Source organism: Biomphalaria glabrata, chromosome 14 (genome assembly GCF_947242115.1).
Source record: "Biomphalaria glabrata chromosome 14, xgBioGlab47.1, whole genome shotgun sequence".
Classification (NCBI taxonomy): Eukaryota; Metazoa; Mollusca; class Gastropoda; family Planorbidae; genus Biomphalaria; species Biomphalaria glabrata.
Window position 1 is genome coordinate 25,063,680 of NC_074724.1, and position 21,569 is coordinate 25,085,248.

The 21,569-nt window shown below is 33.3% G+C and overlaps 1 protein-coding gene across 3 annotated transcripts in view; it reads left to right on the forward strand.

Annotated features, from left to right (window-relative positions):
- Positions 1 to 21,569, forward strand: part of LOC106055196 (uncharacterized) — a 49,421-nt gene that overhangs the window by 21,744 nt on the left and 6,108 nt on the right. Inside the window, exons 11-31 of one of the 3 annotated variants that reach the window (XM_056010160.1) lie at positions 10 to 219; positions 1,458 to 1,652; positions 1,894 to 2,097; positions 2,747 to 2,908; positions 3,465 to 3,632; positions 4,013 to 4,181; positions 4,289 to 4,421; positions 5,521 to 5,631; positions 6,060 to 6,240; positions 6,649 to 6,883; positions 7,806 to 7,974; positions 8,151 to 8,250; positions 8,647 to 8,838; positions 9,296 to 9,415; positions 9,939 to 10,689; positions 11,509 to 11,557; positions 12,005 to 12,163; positions 12,978 to 13,078; positions 13,947 to 14,049; positions 14,576 to 14,662; positions 16,957 to 16,996. In XM_056010160.1, the coding sequence (XP_055866135.1) occupies positions 10 to 219; positions 1,458 to 1,652; positions 1,894 to 2,097; positions 2,747 to 2,908; positions 3,465 to 3,632; positions 4,013 to 4,181; positions 4,289 to 4,421; positions 5,521 to 5,631; positions 6,060 to 6,240; positions 6,649 to 6,883; positions 7,806 to 7,974; positions 8,151 to 8,250; positions 8,647 to 8,838; positions 9,296 to 9,415; positions 9,939 to 10,689; positions 11,509 to 11,557; positions 12,005 to 12,163; positions 12,978 to 13,078; positions 13,947 to 14,049; positions 14,576 to 14,662; positions 16,957 to 16,968 (3,611 nt within the window). In that variant the 3' untranslated portion in view covers positions 16,969 to 16,996. Of the gene's footprint in view, positions 1 to 9; positions 220 to 1,457; positions 1,653 to 1,893; positions 2,098 to 2,746; positions 2,909 to 3,464; positions 3,633 to 4,012; positions 4,182 to 4,288; positions 4,422 to 5,520; positions 5,632 to 6,059; positions 6,241 to 6,648; positions 6,884 to 7,805; positions 7,975 to 8,150; positions 8,251 to 8,646; positions 8,839 to 9,295; positions 9,416 to 9,938; positions 10,690 to 11,508; positions 11,558 to 12,004; positions 12,164 to 12,977; positions 13,079 to 13,946; positions 14,050 to 14,575; positions 14,663 to 15,295; positions 16,691 to 16,956; positions 18,192 to 21,569 lie in introns of those variants that run through there. The other 2 variants (XM_056010159.1, XM_056010158.1) reach the window with 2 other exon arrangements.

Here is a 21,569-nt window from a genome sequence, read left to right on the forward strand (position 1 = left end):
TCTATTCAGAGGTTCGAGAAATAGTAACAGCTGTGAAATGTTTAGAATCAATTGAGGTGGAACTAGAGCCTGCTGTCCTCATGAACTGTAAGGACCCCAAAAACAGAGCTTCCAACAAACATCTGGAGCTGATTTTGGGCAGATGGTCAAGGGAGGTCAAGACTGTTATGGATAGCATTGACAAGCTTGTTGACCCAAGAGTTTTTATGGACATGACAGGTGAATTTGACTAAGTACATTGTGGGCCTATACATTTTTGTTTACAATTTAGTAAATAACAATATTTTTATGTTATTTGCAAGTGAGGTTGTTTAGACTGTGCACTATTTGTGACCCCAGTGGTCTTTCGATCTACTTTATAAAACTCTTTAATTGAAACTGAAAATAAAAAAATAATTGCTTAAAATTAAATATATCGATATTTTATTGTATTCTTTCTGATATACTAAGAGATTTTTTGTTGTTAACATTATTTCCAGAGCTGTGGCAGAACAGGTAGTTATATAAACTGGTCATTTTGTCATGCAGATTTCAGTTACATGTTGCATGTAACACTTTCTCTCAAAGATCAAAGGAAAAATATTCATTGCTTGAGTTTCATCTTAGTAACAGTATTTCCACACAGATCATTAGTAGTCTTTTACATTTACTGTCATATTTATCTCTCGCTCTATATATACTAGTCCAGTTGCACCTATTACTCTTATTTGAAATGAAACATTAACTTTATTAGTCATTTATTAAACTAACATTGTGCTTGGGAATCATTTGAATAATCCTTTAATAAATCATTAATAACTTTCAGCTTTTTATCCACTATAAAAATCATTTATAATTTTTAATAGCTATTATAATTATTAAAATTACTTTGGGAGTGGGGTGAAAAATGTATGTGTGTGTGGTAAAACTGTTCCAATAAATTAAAGTTCTTTAATATATCTAAATAATTTAAATCCTAAAAAATATGGTCTGCACACATAAAAAGTACAACTAAAATGTAATTTTGTTTTAGTTGTTAAATGGACATCAATATATTAAGTAAATAAGTTCAAATTTGGAAAACTGACTCAATCTTATCATTTTTAATTATGATGGCAATACAATAATCTAAGGGAAAATACTTCGTGTACACAGACAAATGAAATATTATCCACTGATGTCTGACTGCATTCTTTTTTAATCTTTAAATTGAATTAGACCACTTTACTTATGTTTGGACCAGAACTTTTGAACGATCTATCTGCTTTTTGTTCAACTTTAGAATTATTGTTCTTTACCTCCTTTAGTCTATACAAACAGTACTAATAAATTAGCTTAAAGATTTCATTATTAATTTATGAATTTCATTTATTCAATAGCATACATTAGATTATAATAGTAATTGTAATCGTTTGTTAAATCTTTCTTTACAATGTGGTATGATATAGATATTATAAACTATCTTTGAATCAATCTAGAAAACCTGTTATCCAAAGAAGTGGAGAACTTTGCAACCATGGAAGGTGCAAGTCATTCTGAACTTCTAAACCACAACTACAGGATAAGGAATCTGGTAAAAAGGCCCATGGTTCTTGCAGAGAAACTTGTAGATGAGAGCAGTGATCCAATTTATCGCAATGGACTCAGATGTTTCATCAAGACATTGACAGAGAGTAAGCCCTTTATTTTTTTATTTTTTGTTAATAACTCAGTGTTAACTAACATTGACAGAGAAAGTATTTCATGACATTATGCATTTGCTATATTTTAGAGTTTAAAACTTATCAACCTGAACTAAAGGGAAGAAAAAGTAATGTTTTCCCCAGTTTTCTGAGCCCAGAGTTTTAATAGACTTTCTCTCTGATCTAACTTTATTTATCTTTGTAGCATTATACACTCTTTCATATGTTTTAGGTATGTCAGATGCTGATTCGGTGTACATGGAACTTCTACAGACTAGAGAGCCCACCCACCAACAGCATGACACTGTGGACCGTCGGCTGAAGATAGTGTTGCAGGCCCTGAAGAACTTGAGAGAGGGTTTAGATGTGAACAAACATCCTCACATAATGAGCAAAGAAAGGCTAATGTTTCATTCTAGAGGCACTGAGCTGTCTGGTAGGACTAATTGAAATTCAAACTTTTTAAAATTGAAATTTATCTTCATCAGTTCATATGGCTGAATGTTATTATTTAGAGCCAGTTAACAACAAAAAGATGGCTGCTATTCCACTTTAACAAAGTAACCAGCTTTCTCAGTCAAGGCTAGAACTGAGAGATTTAACAACTGTTCCAACTCTCAGCCATTTTGCTGCATGAAACTTTCTTGTAATCATACTGCATTTCCATTTACTTGGATCAATCAATTTCATTTTCAAACATGCATAAAGACATAGGATAAGGTGGGGGTATCCTTTTCAGACTTTGTGATCCATGGGGAATATAGCCTGTTATCTTATGAAATACAAACTTAACTTCAAAAAAGAAAATGAAGTCCTAAGTGTATTCCTAGGTGAATCTAGTCATGCATGTTAATTACTTCAATTATGCCTAGTCATTGGTTTCCCTGGCTGACTGAGGCACCCCATTCCAAGCTCTAATAGCACTAGGAAAGAAGAAGCGTTAGTACAAATTTGTCTTAGCATATGGAACAAGAAATATGCCTTTATCTTTGTGTCTTTCTGAGTATTTTATTAGGTAGATGTGTTTGTTTGTAGATTATAGTACACAAAACTATAAATAAACTGAATTGACTTGGCTACTCTAGATAAATTACAACAAGCTAGAAAAGATTTAAAGTTGGAGGAGAAGGAGTCAAGGGTAAAGTTGATCAATAGTGCCCAGACCCAGTCAAAGGGTGTGAATACTGACAAAGACCATGAACAGATTCCTAAAGAAGAAACCAGACAACAAATACAAACTGCTGAAGGTAAGTCATAGAAAATCTCAGTGTCTGAAAAAAGGAAAAGCAAAAAAAAAGGGGGGGGGGAGAGCGAGGATCCTCAGCAGCTCTTCTTCTATTTATGCTAATTATAACATATGCTTATTAAATGCCTCTTTCCAACATATGTGATTCACAAAAGAAATAGAATTTTCGGTTTCAAAGGTCTATTTCTTTTGTGAATTACATATGTTGGAAAGAGGCATTTAATAAGCCTAAAAGGACATTGAATCAGATGTTGTAGTATCTAGATCAGAGGTTGTCTTCATTGCAGGTCAATACATCTTTGCATACTTACCCAATCTATAAACTATCCCTTATTTGTTACACCACAATCAGACAAGGTTCGTTGCAATGCAAGAAAAATATTTTCTCTCTTCATATCCCCTCCCCTAATCTTTCTCTTCAAAATCTTGAATTTTGAGCTGTTTTGGAAATGATTCAACATCTGTAAAGGCTGCCAAAGCCCTCACATTACTTATCATCCACCAAATCTGACAGGATATTTCATTGCTGTTTTTTTTTTTTTTGTTTTTTTTCATAGCTTTTACAGAAACTGTTGAAGTAGAGAAGCTGTCATCTGTTAAACTGGACTCAGCTCTAGAGAAGCAGTCATCAAGTGTAAAACTGGACTCAGCTGGGACAACAAAGCTTGTTGATGAAAGTCTTGTAACACTTCCTGAAGTTTTTAAGGAAAAAGAGAGAGAAGGAGGTTGGATAATAAAAGCCAAATTTAAATTTGATTTATTTATTGTAACAATTTGTTCTTGAAAAATGTTTTTTTAGAGGTTTACATGCCAACTTGAATAGGTCAAATGACAAGGCTGTTATAAATCAACATGAAAAAAAAATTAATTAGAATACTTTGTGCTCAAGGAACAAAAAAAAAGATTTGTAATTTTTTGTGTGTGTTGTTTTTGATACATTTTATTATTTAGTTTCTCCGCAATCATTCAGATAAGATATTTAACAAATTAAAAAAAAAACAACATTGTCAATTGAAGTGGAGATTTAAAAAAAAAATTTTTTTATCGCTTTGTAAGAGCCACTCTGCATTGATGTTTTTAATACTGCTTTACATCATCTGTACAGGAGCTGCTGCAGAACTCTATGGCTTAGTCAAGACTTTACTCATTGCTAGTATTTCAAAAGATCAGAAGTCTGTGCAAGATCTAACACATAGTTTGCTCAGTTGGACCAATCATATTGTAGAGAATGCTGAGACTATAATTAGTCACTGTCCCAATATCCTCAATAGGAGGTACAGTTTGAAACTTGTTAACATCTTGTATTTTAAAGATATAGTAAATAGATAATTTTGTATCAGCCATATTAAATTTCATGCATACCCGTATTGTTTTATTAAAGTGAGCTTGTGCAGATATCACAGGAGCTGGACAAGACCTCTACAGAAGTCATTCTGAGAGCCAAGTTTGTGGTGGCAGGTGACATGTCCCTTGTCAAAGAGCTGTTGGTCACTTCAGTTCTGTGGGCACAACAGGTCTGATGATTTTGCTTCTTTGTGTGGGCACTAATAAATATTCACATTAGCAGTTAATGTTGATAATTCAGTTTTTTCATACCTTTCTCAGTCTCTAACACTACTACCATAATTACAGCAGTCATCATCAGAATGTCTTTAATGTTGCTCATACTTTTGGTTCATTTATACCTTTGTCAGACACATTGTTTCAACAGCATAGGTATTGTCACCACTTTCAAGACTGTCTATTCCATGAAGTCCTGTATAAGCCTTTGATTTTTGATTCCATGAAGTCCTGTATAAGCCTTTGATTTTTGATGAATGGTTTCTCGTATATTTAAGTTAACAATTCCATCAATCTAATGAATAAAAAGAATAATAATTGATTTCTTACCAGAATCCTATTAGTTGGTGTCTACTGTCTATCATGCTTACAGTATCTTAACCTCTTTTTTCCCCTTTTCAGTCTAGAATTATAGCTAACAGTCATATATTAGGTATATTTTTAATGTTATACAATTTAGTAAAAAAAATTTAGGACTAAAAAAATGTATTATCCATTAATACTTTTATTTTAAAATTATAATTTATCAAGCACTATGGAAAAGATGTGTGTAAGATTTCTCTTAAATATGAACTGACATGTTACCTTTACAGTAAAATTTATTTAAATGTTTTAAATTGGTTAATTTTAACTTTATCAACAAAACAACCTTTACTTGACATTGTATAGCCTTATCAACAAAACAACCTTTACATGACATGTGTAGATGGGTCATTAATCAAATAACATAATTGAAAGACATAAAGCTTTTCCAAATAGCATTCAAGTATCGAAAGAGTAGCCTAGACTAGCCAAAATAAAAGTGATTCAAATTTTTGATTAGAAGGACTTTATTGCCTTCAAAATGCTTAGGATGTAATTATGTTATTAATTTTTGGAAGAAATGTAAATTAATTATTAAGAAAAGAGAAGCATAGATATGAATTGTGTTACATCTTAGTCTCAAATTCTTGGTGTGCAAATTATTTGATCTCCTTGACAAGTTTTATATTCAGACAGCTTGGTATTGTAATTGGTTGCAATTTTTGAAACAGAACTACTGTCTTGTTTCAGCTGACCAGAGCTAGACTCATTACTGATGTAGCAGCTGATAAGTTCATCACAATGACTTCTGCACTATGTGAGTATGTACAGCATGGTCCTGAGAGGGACAGAAATCTTCAGGTGTGTGCATTCTGTGTTTCTAAAGTCATTTGTTATTTTCTTGAGTTTTTAAAATGTATTTTACTCCTGTATATCTTATCAAGCCTCGCTATCTATAGGAGCAGATGATACCTGTTACTAAGGCCAATGATTTGGGATATTAACTCGAGACCCCTTGATTCAGAAGCCAAGTGTTTTACCACTTGCCCACCTCACCCCATAAGCATATGAAAATGTATCCTAATTTCTTTTATTATGTGTATATGTTTGTTAACTCTATAAAAAGCCTTTCTTGCATTAATAGCAAAATATTTGACCTATATAGGTGAAACATTTGAAGGAAATGCCCAATTCTGAGCATCTATTATAGATGTATATTTTTGTGTAAAAGAGCACTCACTAGGCTAGATCAAGTAACTTTTTAATGATGACCTCTCTTTGACATTTAGATGGAGGCCATCATTGCAGTTCATAAAGAATTGTCCAGCTTGCTGACCTGTGCTAAAGTAATCACAGCTCAATATTTAGACCATGGCAATGAGAAAATGGAGTATTTAACCCAGTCCCAGAATGAACTTGAAAACTTGACTGCAACAATTCAAACAACTGTTGATGTTGCAGCAGTCTCAGGTTGGTGTTTATAAAATAATATTTGAAGACCATATATAATTTTTAGTTAAATGCTTAGCTACCAATCAGGTCATCTTGGTACAAACTTAGGCTAAATGCTTACCTTCCAATCATGTTCAAATCCTACTCAATAACACTGAAAGATTTAATTTTAAAGATTTTTTTTATGAACTATCTGAACTAATATTTATTATATATATGGACAAAAATATATGTATTTTTTAAATTTTCGTTTTACATTTGGCATTTTTTTTGTTCATTTAGTTGCTAACAATTTACTTTATACAGTTATATTAACTTTAAAAAATAATCAATACATAGCATTGTATAGTTTAAGCATGTTGTTTCATGTGCCACTATCAGAAAATGTTTTTTTAAATTTCTATTTATCCACTTCTTGTTTCACAGCAATAAAAATAGCCAATGATTGGTGGCAGTTCAGAATGGCTTGTCATGATTGGTCAGTTCTGATGACCTGTGTTTTAACAGAATGTGAAGACTTGAGTTTCAAACTGGAAGCATTGGGACAAGTCAAATTTACTGGCTTACAGAATAGCCCAGTTAGAGATGCTCTGAAGACTTGTGATATCATGGAAAGGGAGACAAATTTTCTTCTAGAACTTGTAGACTGTGTGATCATAGGGTCAGTGATCTCTAGACCTTATTAAATCTTACATTGTAATTGTATAGGAAAAAAGTGGCTTAGGGCCTAGAAGTGCAAGCAAACCACCACAAGGTTAAACTACTAGTATAAACTATATGGCATTACTCTCAGTGAGTAACTTTGCTAACGCTGGTCAGTGCAGTATTACTCTCAGCAAGAAACTTGGTATATAATATTTATTTCACTATCTTTTTAATGTTAAACTTTTTATTTCTTTTTTATTTTCTGGATGCGAGAGTGTTTGTTCTTTGTTTTGGTAGTAAATTGGATGCAGAAACATCATGTTTAACTCAATTGCTTCTACTTCCGGTTAAGAAAAATCCTTCCCATACCCTAAGCATAGAGGGGAAACTTAATAAAAAAATCCTAAAAAATAAACATTCTGAATAAATAATAAAATTTAAGATCTAATACTAATAAATCAGTAGTCTTCAACAGGGGTGCTAGCGCCCCTCGATGTTCGATTTTGTGAAACTGGGTGGTGCTGGAAGCCAATGGGGTGGTAGTGAGGTGATAGGCATACAAGTAGCAGCAGAGATGAAAAAATAAATTAGAGGTGCACTGAATCAAAAAAAAAATTTTTTTTCAAAATTAACACTGGCAAAATAATTATAGACAAATTATAGTTAGCTTGCTTCTAATTTAAGAACAGAAACAACGTTAGAAATTGAGTTCAGGATTCCCCTTTTTCTGTGTTTAAAATCTTGGTCTGTTGCTGTAATTGGAGGGTATCTATTGTCTTTAGTTCTTGCACGCATAAATACTTATGATTTGTTTAAAAAAAAACTAGGTAAATTAGCTTTTTAGTTTATAATTTATTTTATTTACATATCTATATATAGATCTATTTAAGAATAAGAATAAACTTGCTTGTATTCCCTTCAGTTTTCTTTGTTCACAGGGACATTACTCTGAAGGAAAGAAGTGAACCTCTTGTTTCTGAACTGCAGGCTGCTTTGAGAAGTGCTTGGTCTGTTGCTAGGAAACCAGTCAACAAAAGTGATGTACCTCTACAAGCTCTCTTTGACAAACTAAGATTTAGATTGATGCACAGTATTTGGATTGAGAAAGTGAGTAGATTATTTTTAGTGTCCTTTAAATAAAGTAAATTTCTTTTGTCAGTCATTTTGGCATTTTTATTGTACGATTAAATTTAATATTACTATTAATTTAATATTACTATTACCGGTATGTGTTATGGATATGAAAATAAAAATATAACGCAAACATTTGACTTTTATTGCAGGCTTTAAATGTGAAATTATTCATCAGAAATAATTGTTTCAATCACATGGGATTTACAAGACAGATCTTACTGGATGCTCAGAATGTTTTGGTCACTGAAGGTATCCTTGTTCTTGCTGTTGGAATAAGTTGATGTGTTTGTTTGTTCTTGTTAGAAAATAGGAGGCTGCACAGTGAGAATAGAACTTTTCTACCTTGACTCCTTGTGACTGAAAGAAAAGTAGTGAAAGTAGCCTCTACCAAATGCATTCTTTTCTGAATCTGGATAAACTAATTATTATCATATCCCATAATAAAATCCTGTGTTCACAGTAATTAAAACTTGTGACTGTCAGCTTAAAAGTCACCATGGTTCTGATGAGTTGTACATACACATTTTGGGGTCCAGCAGTAATAAATATGTTTTTTGTTTGAATTCTTATGGACATTTCTAGCATGAGTTTGCTACTTTGAAAAATAAATATGGAATATTGCCTTTTATTTTTCACTGTATTTAGATTTCTCTAAAGAAGAGTCAGTTAAAAAGAGGTACATTCTGGCTAGTCATCTGCTCGACCAGAGTAATGAATTCAAGCAGAAAGTTTTCAAATGCTTACAGCTGAGCTCAGACCTTATCAAAAGGGCAGTCATCAGGTCCACCTTAGACGATTTGGCTAAACTAACATCTGAGATAGATCGGTTGCTACGAGGTAGGCAGGTATTCTCTTTGTGCCATATTGCTGTGGAACATATTATTATGAAGTGATAGATCATCACTTTATATTTATTATATATTATTATGAAGTGGTAGATTATCACTTTATATTACATATTATTATGAAGTGGTAGATCATCACTTTGATACACATTTGTTGTGAGATTCATTTCTGAACATCAGTTTATGCTTAGCTTATAGAGCTATTACTCTATCATAAAAATGTTACTTTTTTTTTGTAACATAGGGCTGCTATAATAAGAAAAGCTATATATTATTGTCTATTCTGTGTGATAAGGTTACTATAATAAGAAAAGCAACATCTTATTGTTCTGTGTGATATGTGTATCATCTTTTATTCTAGCTGTTGAATATAGTTTCATCTGTTTAAGTCAATTAAAAAACACACATATATATTTGAAAGCTACTTTTACCCTTGCCTAAAACCTTAGAAAAACCCAAGATTTCTGATGCTGATGTGGACTTCTATTCTGAGCAGTGGGGAGGAAAGGTAAAGAAACTGTTGGCCAACTTAAAGAAGATGGATGGCATTCGACTATCTGCAGTTTCTGGTATGTACTCAAATACCAAACACATAAAGATCCCACTTGCTTACCCTAACTAGTGATTTTGTTCAAGAAATTTGTATTTCTTAACTGTAAGATTAGGAAAGCTAAAGGTACATGACTCCATTTCTCAACCTTTAAAATGGAGTTACTAGTTTCAGATTCTGAGAGATACTTTATTTTCTTTCAAAACTAGCTGCAAATGAGATAAAACTAGCTAAGTTTGATTAGCAAAACATTTGTAGTGATGGAATAAACTTCAAAGCAAAACAAAAGCTTTGGATACTGCTAATATTTATATATTCAAGCTGAGCAAATAAGTATATTATATGGTGAATATTAGAAAACCTTTTAACCCATTTTTTTTCCCTTTCAGGCCTTGCGATCTAAAGGCCATATGATGTTAAGTTCATCTTTTTTTTATGGCCGATGGTTAATGAGGGAGTCATGTGGCCAGCACTATGACCAACCGCCTTTACTATACATATATATATATACTAAAAAAGATGTATACTTTTTTGTTATCTAGATTTGGAGAATTTCACCAACAGAATAGCAAATGGTGGTGTTGAAACAAATAACAAGAATGAGTCAAATCAACTGCTACAGCCTGTTTCTTATTCTTTAGCTGGTCAGCATAACCATTTTGTGTCTTCAATCCAGAATCCTCTCCATATGCAGCAGCTTCCTCTCCAAATGCAGCAGCCTCCACTTCAAATGCAGGAGGCTTCAAAACATATGCAGCAGTCATTGCTACAAAGTTCTGCAGTAAACACTCATCAGCAGTTACTTCCACTCAGTTTGAGACAGTCACAGTTTTACCAGCCTGTACCACTCATACTAGAACAGCATGTCTCACCCCAATTCGTTGTTTCTCAGCCTAATGAAAACCAGCAAATAATACCACAGCTTCATGGCCCAGCCGCTTTGCACCCACCCCATTATTTATCTCTTCAGCATTCTTACCAGCAGCAGCCTCTTTCCATATCAGGTTCCCAACCACACATCCTTACCAAAGATGTGGAGACCCCTAAAAAAGCAGCTCCATTACTGTCTGTATCTCGTGCACTACGCCCTCAACCTAGTCAGCCATTGTCCAATCAGCAGTTTCAAGGTACAAATCTTTCCTTGAATCCTCACCATTCAATGGGGACAGCTTCAAGTTATACAAATAAACATGCTCTGCCACAGACCAGTACGAGTGTCAGTTCTAGTGTTCTCCAGCCAGACTTGACTCATGCATCATCACAACACCCTGATATTCAAAGTAGAGAAGAAAGGTTAGTCGAACAAACAATATTTTTTTTCTAAAACTTTCTTTTTCATGAAAACTATCTAAATATCAAAGTACTTGGTATTACAAAACATTGTACTAGTCAATAGTTTGTTAGTGCTAGTGATCATCAGTCAACAATGAACTTATAAAAAAAAAATTAAATCTAGTTGTTTTTTTTTTAAACTGTACATTTATATAATGCAAATGCTTTTTATTTTCAAAATTACTTTCTGTGAATGTAGACATAACAAGTCAAATACATAGCATTATTCTTAATCTTGAAAACAAAAGAAAAAAAAGTTCTTGTCCAGTCTATATAATGAATGTCACATAACTTATAAGTCTTCACCTACTAGATGATTTGTTTCAATTTGATTGAGGGACATTATTAAAAGTATCATTGTTCATACCAAATACTTGAAATACAATGGCTAGAAAATCTAACATAATGAAGAAAGAGTCTATATTTTTATGCCAGGGAAGTCTGAACTTTTAATGTTCAGGACCTCATTTATTCCATATTATGGCCATGTGCAATGCATTAATTAAAAGGTTTCATTATAATCAGTAAAGTTATACATAAAAATAGCTTGTTAATCAATGAAAGTACAATATTGAAAGAGAAAATTAGTAATCAAAAATAAATATTGTAGTAAATTATAATGTGAGCACATTCTACTCTACAGTTATTCTAAATCTCCAATTTTCTAAAACATAACTTTTAACTTACTGTTTACTTTTTAATTGGAGCTGTAGATTGAATAAATGTAGCATCCAGATAATGTGACCTAACATTGATATTTTAAATGTTCATTAATTTCAGTGAGATGAATACTAGCTCACCTGTTGGGAAATCTGTCAGTGTTCTTCTGGTAAATATGAATACTTCTTCCTTTCTGTTGAGTTAGTAATTTGAGTCCAGATGTAGTGCAGGTAGAACTGATAATACATTCTTCACTGCTGTAATATTGACTGGTTAAATTTGTGCATGCAGCTCTAAGAATTTTGTTGTTGTTGTTTTTCATATCAAACTGCAGAGCTATTCAAACATTTTAAATTTGTTTTATAATTTTCTTTATCTATAGAAATTTTCTGAAGTTTTCAAATTGACAACTTGTTTTTGGTCATATTATTTGTTAAATGCAATTTTGAAACACAACAACAAAAGACCTTATTTAAAAGAAGAATTTTTAAAGCTAATTAAAGTAAAGTTACAAGAAAATGTTCCAGTTTATGTAATCTATGAAACTATATATTTTAATCAGGATCATATTTTAAGTAAATCATCTAAATTTAATGTCTTTTAATATGTTTGATAGAAAGATGCCCAATATTTAGGCATTCGTTTGTACAAGTGGCAAGAAAACATGGCCCATCTTGATGGACATGAACGATCAGCTGTTGTTCATGATGCACTTCAAATGGCACGTCTTTGTTCAGAAATGGCGCTGTTTACCAAAGGTCAAGGCCCATACAAGGTGAAAATGAAATTAAAATTGAATGTAAATAAAAAAGAAAAGTTATTAAGATCCCTGTGCATACTTTCAGAAAATCACAGGATGGTGTCCAACACTTATTTTTTTAATAAATTTCCCTTCTGTATACTTTATAAACAGTTTGTACTTTTATCCATACTTATACATTCTAAAACTAAAAAGTACACACTTTGGAAAAAAACTTTAGTAGTTATTGCATCTTTTTTAGCATCAAGTCAACAGTGAAATAAATGTTTGTTTAAAAAAAAAAAAAGAATGGCAAACAAGCATGATATGCAAAGTAAGGTTTGGAAGTGTTTAATAGGAACAATAGTATTTACTACTGGCTTAGTTAATGAGTTTCTTCTACTTTCAAACTGGAAGCAGCTCACACTAAGTCTGATGATCTAGTAGGACAATGATGTTCTCATTGAATAAGTGATGTTTCAAATTGAAGAGGCGGGATGTTCAAGTAATGTTTCATGGAAGACTTACTAAGTTTAGGAGGGATCAGCTCACACATTATCATCAGCTACAAAAAATGCACTTTCAAGAGATAAGAAATAATGGGAATTGCAAGTTGTTCTTCAATTATTACTTCTTTAGTTAAATAGACATACCTGGAGCTGAAATCATGTCATAGTGAGACAAAGGAAAACTTTAATTTTTGGAAACATTGTTTTGGGAACAGCATTGTGTGTGGATAGTTTTTTTTATTTGACACATACCTAAATGAGTTTTACTTTTTATAATCTACTGTGTAAAGTCTTATTTAGTCACTGAATTCACTGAATATTTGTGTTATGTGTTTGGCCAGGGGTCCAGTGAAGTAGTATCTGCTGCCATCAGTGTTGTCAAGTACAGCAAAAAGATTGAAACCTTTGCTAACAGGCTTCACAGCTTGACTGGTCATTGTTGGTCTGTTTTATTTCTTCTTCACTACAATTAGTTTGTTTTTTAACCAAGCTTATATCAAGTCTGTAGGATGGAAATCTTTTACACATTATTTCTCCAATGTCCCATTCTCAAATAAATCGTCGGCCTCCTTCAGTTGTGAAACGACTATGGTTCATCTCAATAGCGAGATGAAAGCCTGGGCATTGTCTATGGTCTGAACGATGTTGCCCACACAGCAGTTCCCCCCTCTCCACGCAGCTGATGAGACCAAGGAACGGAATATCTGACACAGTTTGGGATCAGTAGCGCCGCAGGCTCTGCCAGGCTGTAGCACAGTGTGCAACTATCTGCCTAAGGGTCACCAGCTCCTAATTTTTCCTCAGGGTTGTTTCCCAAAGCCTTTCCCATGTTTGGGTATAGCCGCAAGGCAGCGTAGGTTTGGTTTCAGAGTTTTCCTTCTCCTAGATGGGTAGCCAACCAAGACTAACAAGCCCTTCCTGCCCAAAGCTTACTGGTTTAGGCACCAGTTGCTCACCTTTGCCCCTTCTCCTTTTGGCGGTAACAGTTCTGCCAGGCTCAATATCTGAACCACTTGTGAAGGCCAGGAGTTGGACTGGTTTTCAGAGGCTATTTGCGACGCGTGCCATTGGAAGCATTTTATAGATAATGGTGGGCTTAGAGCCATTACCACTTCCGGCATTAACAACCTTACAGAACCTCAAATAAATATGAAACTTTCAATTATTCATTGTTGATGACAACACATGTATCAATAAAAAAGTTAACCATTTTGTTAATTGTTTTAAATGGAAAATGTACTAAATCTGTGACAGGTGACCCGTGACAATAATCACAATAATGCAAAGTATTTTTTTGTCTTATGTTATAGGCTTGCTGATCACCTTAAAATGTGTATACTTAAGATGAATGGATGTTCTTCTCAGCTTCACATCATTGCCACAGCTTTGCACAATTCACCAAAGTCTCATCAGGTTAATGGCTTCATTTGTTATTCAATGCTCTGGTTTATGTTATTGTATTAATTGGATAGAACATTGATATATGTGTGTGAGTAAATTATTTGAAATGTAGAGTACATACTGTGAATGAGTGTTCATGCTCAAGACAGCTAGTCCAACTTACCTATGTAGGCGTATTAATTCACTTGAGACACAAACCTCAGGAAAACGCAAAACTTTTTTTTTTACTAACAAAAAAACTTGTATTAACAAATGTTTACAGATTTCAGTCTCAGTGTAGACATATATTAAGCCACTAGTGAAATTCCAAGATATCAAAGGCTTTTATATCTCTTCTCACTTACAAAGTACTTGTTCCAGCAGACATTCCTTACACATGGTTCTGTCTTCAGTCTCCTTCTTTTATCCTATTACCCACATCAACAAGTTACACTAGACAAACATACACACTCCATCACACATACATTAATCAAACTGTTTCTTTTTATTTAAGGGACTCATAATATGATAGGAATAAGGAATTTTTTTTTTTTTACAGGGTGATCGTATATTGGTAAGAAATGCATCCAATCTATTGAGTACTGTAAGACAAATGTTTGCTCTGCTGGAGAGTATAGCAGCTATGGTATGCACAAATATTACCTTTAAAACTATTAATGTTTGATTATTAAATTTCTTAGATCATTTTTAAGACAGGAAAGAAATGAATTGATTTAATATTAAGTTCAGAATAGCTTGAGAATAAATGGGCAATTAATTTCCTTCAACTGTTATCTATCTATCAGGGTGGCTGAAAATTAGGTTTAAAGTTATTAAACTTCCTTTATATGGTTGAAGCTACTTGCTTAGTAATACCAGTATCAAACACCCAGGAGTAGAAATCAAACTTACATAAATTTTTCCTTGCTGATAGTAATTTATTTTGTTATGGAATGCTAACAATGAATTTCCCGCTGTTATTAGTATCAAATTTTTACATTTCTACTATAACTGTATATCTACTTTTGTGCCACACTGTATTTACCTATATCCCAAAGGCATACTAGAATCTGTCATCATCTATTTAGATATAATCTGTGCAAAAAAAAATATACTCCTTGATTATCATAATTTGCACTAATCCATTCCAAAGTATTTTTATCTATTAATTATTTAACAAGAATCATAAATGACATGCTGGACTTAATAAAAAAAAATACCCTATAAAGATTTTTTGTTGCTATTCCACATATCTTAGCTGTTACTATGAACATTTCAGGGTATTACTGAGCCAAGTGTCACTGATGAGCTCACTAAAGAGATTTTCTCTCTTCTGGCCCAAATTCGACTAGACAATGAGAGTTACCTCCGTGAGGAGAGGAAGTCAAGTCAGATAGATGAGCTGGGGCTGAGAAGGGTGGAGCTGCACAATCCCCCTAGCCTCACCTCATTGCTTGAGATCAATGATGCAGAATGATGGGCCGCACTTGTGGGCATATAATTGGAAGGCCCCAATCTGCCAGATACATTACCAACATTTTGTAGAAAATTAGCATTGTTCAAATTGCTTTGAAGAAAGGAAAATTCTCCAAATGTTTAATGGAATTCTAAGTGCCCGAAAGGAGAATCACACTTTGAACACTATTCTGTTGTTATAAGAAATATGCATCTCACTTCAGTTTTTCTCTATTAGAGACTGGAACAGTTCTCTGTGATACAATACAGATTTAAACAATGTTTACATGCATACCTTTATTTGGGGTAGTACTGCACCAGTTGTCCCTTCCCATTTTAAGGAGGTTTTTAAATGTTTTAAATAAACTATTTACTATTGTATAGACTTACCCCAACTTTCTCTCACCATTGCCTTTAGCAACCAAGAATGTTACTGTTACAGTGACGTGTCATTTTGTAGAACACATTTTTGAAATACTATTTTTAGTGATTTCATGCTTTACTTCAGATCTCAGACGAAACCTTTTTATATTTTTATTCTGTTTTAAATTTTTTTCAATGCGACCCCTTTTTTAAATTTTAACTTTTACTTTTTATATTAATATTTATTATTTAAAGCCTAAAGTTGAATTATTATCAATATAAAGGTGAACTTCTTCACTTAGGTATATTTTACTATTGAGGCATATTTCTGTATTGAAGAGCTTCTGTGGATAGGTTTCTGTGCTGGACACTTTAAGCTTATTGTGGCCAACAGTAGAATATAAAGGGCTTAGCTTGACAAAGTTTTCAGTCATTTGTTCAACTCTTTGCTTGCTTCATTTTCTCTCGGTTTTGGTTGATGAAGTTTCTTCTCTATTTACTGTAATCAACATCAATATTTGTTTTGTAACATTCCACAGCAAACTATGCCAAATAGTTCCAATAGGTGATGAACCAGTCTTTCATTCCAGTTGTGTTCAATCTTTATTATTCTTTAATTTGAAGCCAAAGAACAACTTATAGAATGTGCCTTTAATTGGTTAATATTGTTCTTTAAAGATCACCATGTTGCAATTGAAATATTTTTTTATAAACATTTTAAATATTTATATTCTTGATTTTGTTTTGCTCCAAGCCTTGTACAATACTGCACTCTTAATCTTCTGATTGGAAGACATTCGCCATATTATTAATTGACCATTAAATCATATATATATATATATATATATATATATATATATATATTACGCTTGTCCTTGATGTGGCAAAATATGTAGGTCACAGCTGGGGCTTTGTAACCACGGGAAATACTGCATTCCTCATTAATCTTCGGACTCCAAGACAAGCTTTATTATTATTACTACTATATATATATATTTTTAAATATTGTGTAGTGGTTGTTGTATATGTTGTTAATATTGTCCTTGCTTCCTTGGAGACAATGTTACAATTATCTTGAGCAAATGAACATTTCATTGACATTTTCTCTTCTGAACATTTCAGTCAGATGTTTAGCTATGTAAAGTGATATCTAGATCAGCTGGTAATGTATGTCCAATTAGTTGTGTTTGTTCACTAATGCTTGAAACTGAACAGTGTCAGTGGATGGCTCGAATATTCACCCACAGAATAATGTTACTTATGCAAGCTATACTTCACACATGTGCTTCTGTTACTTTTTATATTCTTTTTTATTTTTTTATCACAATTTATATTTACACATTATTGTTTCATTACAAATTTTACCATACAAATTTTAATCTTATCTTCATATTTTAATCTTATGAATTAATGAAACTTATTCATTATTCTACTAAGTGGCTTAACATTCAGTAATAATAATAATAATCTTTATTATTGGGTTACAATTTGTGCATTGCACCAAACATAACATTATATTTATAGAAAACCAAAATATAAATTCACACCAGACTTAATTATTATTCTAGTAATGACCTCTTGTTACTTTATGTTTATTGTGAAAAATAATTAACTAGGAAAATTTTGAGAGCTGTCTGGAATTCTTTGTGTATGATGAATAAGTATTATCAGGTATTCAATAGAAGTTATTAGTTTTTTTAATTGTAAGGAGAAGGGCGATTCCTTATTTTAGTATAAGGTGTCATTGAGAAATGCATTATTTCTAGGCCTGTGGTTGTTAGTATCACATCACTTAAATAATTAATTAAATTTGATTGGCATTTCATTTGTTTTTGCTTCTCTGACACCAACTTGTAACTGTATGTACACAATTTGTTTTTAATTGCTTTTGTACAGCACATCTTTCTGCTACAGCATGCCCAGTGTTCTTTGGTCCTATCTCTTCTGTGGACTTGTGTGTGGGGGGTATCTGGGAGAATGTTTCTTTGCTGCCTTTAGGTGCTCATCAAACACAACTCAGCTCAAGTGGTGATTTGAACTTGAAGCCCCTTGTAAGTTAGTTAGTCAAATGGTTTCTACCACCAAGCCACACATCCTAGTGGCATCACTAAACTGCTGTAAGTCTTAAATACAGCTGAACAAAGAAGATTACTATTTCAAAAACTAAGATATCTGTTTTGTATAATTTTATAATGTTAATCTTTTATACAAATGTATATGTTTTATTTCTTTACATACTGAATAGTAATGTTATTTTTTTTTTATATTAATGTATAAATTTATATACCATCATAGACCTATATATCCACAGTGATGTAGCAAGGTACCTGTGGGCCCAGGTTTAAGAATATATTGGTGCCCCCCCTCCCTATAAGTCAAATTTAGTGACATAAAAAATCAAGTAGGCTGTATGTATTGGTACATTGACTAAAAAAAGACATTTCAATGCAAGTAGTGGTAGCTTTTGTTTTTAGTCCTCTTCTTATATCATACAGTCAGTAATATCAAGTCATGAGAGTGTCTCAAAGCTCAATATTTGTACAGCTTCTTAACTATATTAAATGACTAACAAGTATATCACATTTTTCACATTAACCCTTAAAGCGCTGAGCTGTTTTTCAGAGAGTGCAAACAAAATGGAGTTACAATTCTGGTGTTTAGAGGCTAAACTACCATACGCGTTTTAAGGGTTAATACACATTTTCATTCTGAAAACACTTCTTTGTGGAAAACTATTAAACATTAACAATAGGAACAAAAAATCTAATTCTATGTCCATCACTTCTAATAAATACATTTTTAATTCAATTTTCAATTTATTTATTAGAATTTCATTTTTCTGGCCATCTGAGTAGCATAGTGCCTCTATTGCATCAACTTTTGACTTTCTTGTTTAATGGAAGGAACAGCTAGGAGGTCATTGAACTTCTTACATAATTTTGTATTCATTGCACTTTTTGAAAATGACTACTCTGCTGAGCAGTCACAGGCAATGTGAGAAATAACATATATGCTATTTGGAAAACTTGATGATTGTTAAGACACTTCTTCTTCTAGCCAGCTTTTTGCTTCTGAGCTGTCAGCTCTTTTGCAGACTGTGCCAAGGAAAAAAAGTGTGCTGTTCTCTTCTGTTGTTCAGCACTGCTGTACAGGGTGTTAGTTATGTTGGGCTGTAGTGGTAGTAGGGTCTGTCTAAGTTGGATTAGGAACGGGTATTCAAAGAGGATATGGTTTATGGTTTCTTACGGATGGGCTTCTACAAATGGAGTTGTGTGGAATTTATTATGTTAAGACGGTAATTTAACAGAGGTGTGTGTCCTGTTCTTAGTTGGAAGATTGTAGATTGCTCTTGCGGGGAAAAAAGTTAATACTGCCCAGCTTGTTGGCATGGTCATTTCTTTGTACATGGCTCTGCCTGTGTTTCCTGATTCCAGTTGGTTGAGCTACTCCTCATTGTGATTGTTGACTAACATTGACCTTAGGGTGAGGTAGTTAACAGGTCTATCTGGTTGTTCCATAGGTACTGGGGTTTATCCGGGAAGTGGGATTGTCTACGAAGATCTGATTTATGAATTTGTGAACATGTACTATTTACATTAGATTTTTACCAAATTATTAAATTTTTACTACCTCTACTATTTTAACTGTGAATAGACCTTGATTTTAAAGATTTAACTGTATAGAATTTAGCCCTTGTTATGTAGAGAGAGAGAGTAGTCCTTAATGGACTGCGGGCACGACATGGCTTAAATTGTGCCGACGTGCCTAAAATCAAAACCAAACCAAACTTGTTCCATAGATGATCCTGCCTTTGATAGTTTTCATTTCCCTTGTCTAGGGATCCACTGTATAATGTGATATTGATATATAATTTTGACATCACCTGATGTATTATCACTATTTGTGTTGTCAACTCTCTTGGACTGTTTGGGGGTGCTGCTGTTAAGTGCTTGCAGAGTGGATTGAGAGTCTGTAAAGACAACAATATCTTATGGCGATTGTACTCTTTTATATACTTTGTTTTCGACTGTCTGCAGTGCTATGGTAATTGCCTCAATTTCGGCTTGGAAGTTAGAGCAGTAATCGCCACAGGGTGCACTTATTTCAAAGTGTTTATATTTGGGAAAGACCAGGAAGGCACCAAGACCAGCATTGATGGTGGCTTTGAAGGCCGATCCGTCGGTATATATATGAATAGCTGTTTTGGATAGCCTTCAATTGTTTCGAGCGTGCCTACTTTGGCCTCCAGTGGATTTGATTCTTTCGTTAGGGCAATATTTAATAAATGTGTTTTAGTGGTTGTTTGTTTGTAGTTAAGTCCAGGAGTTATGTTTGAGACACAAGACTCTTCAAAATAAGCAGACACTCTCAGGTTTTATTTTCATAAAGAAAGTTTTCATAGTATTGGCAACTCTGTTCATGTCAATATATTTTCCGGCATCCTTTTTTTTTTGTACCTCTGTTCCATTCAATAACCACATCCGCACCATTTGTCATTCACACCATGCTCTGTGCTGCAACCGTAACACCCTCCCTGTCAGACAAGTTCAATAGATATCGAAGGCCCATCATCCCCGTATAAAGGGGTGTATTGATGAGCAGTCCTCCCGTCAAATGTGACCCAACTCCTGGATTTACAACTTTCCACCAATTTTTTGATACCTCCAACAATCGTGCTACCAGTATCTCGTATAGTCTTAGCTGGTTTGTTCCCGACAAATGTCTGAAGATAATCTAGATTTCCCAAACATGAAAATAAGGACAAACTTTTGATCCATTCCATCTCCTACCCTGTCTTCTCTTCCCTGTCTATTTTCATGGTCCTGTCCCCTATGACTATAATACTGTCCTTGTTTACTATCTTCTCTATTCCAACCTTGTCTCTTACACTGATCATCTCTGTTTTAAGAAGGGCGTCTTCCTTCTCTTTAGACTTGTTAAATGCTACGATTTCTTCAATGTCACTTTTTTGCCACTCTATTATACCCTCTACAGATTTTGGTTTTCTCTCTAGTAAGAATATTTTGAGTTCGTCTTGACTCTCATTAATAACTTTATAAATAAAGAATATAAGAAAAATTTTTAGTTCGTCAAAAGTATCTTCTATTTTTGCTGATTCTTTCCAATTGTCAAAGTAACTGTTCATTCGGTCTAAAAATGTCTGCGGGTCATCATTGATTTCTAGGGTAGGCCTACAATTCACATAGTGTTGACTATAAAAAGCCTCAGATTTTCCAAATGTTCGTAGTAGCTGTTGCTTTACTATTTGATACTTACTCTGAATCATGCAAACCTTTGACGGGACCGCTGCTGAAAATGGCTTTGATAAGAAAAATGTCCATTTATCGTAGGGAAAATCCAGTTCTTTCATTTCAATTTCAAACTTCTTTAGAAACATATCTATATCTCGTTTATTCTCATCAAACAGTGTACTTTTATGTTTCGCTAATCTATGTCCATACAAGTCATTTTTCTTTTTTTGTCCCTACATCTTTAGCGTTTTCTTTTTCTATTGACAACTTTTTCTTCTCATTGGCTAACATTTCTTTCTCCATAGCTAGCTTCTCTTTCTCTAATTCTTTACCCATGGCTAACTTCTCTTTCTCCATAGCTAGCTTCTCTTTCTCTAATTCTTTACCCATAGCTAGTTTCTCTTTCTCTAGTTCCTTATCCGTAGCTAATTTCTCTTTACGGATAGCTAGCTTCTCTTTCTCTAGCTCCTTATCCGTAGCTAA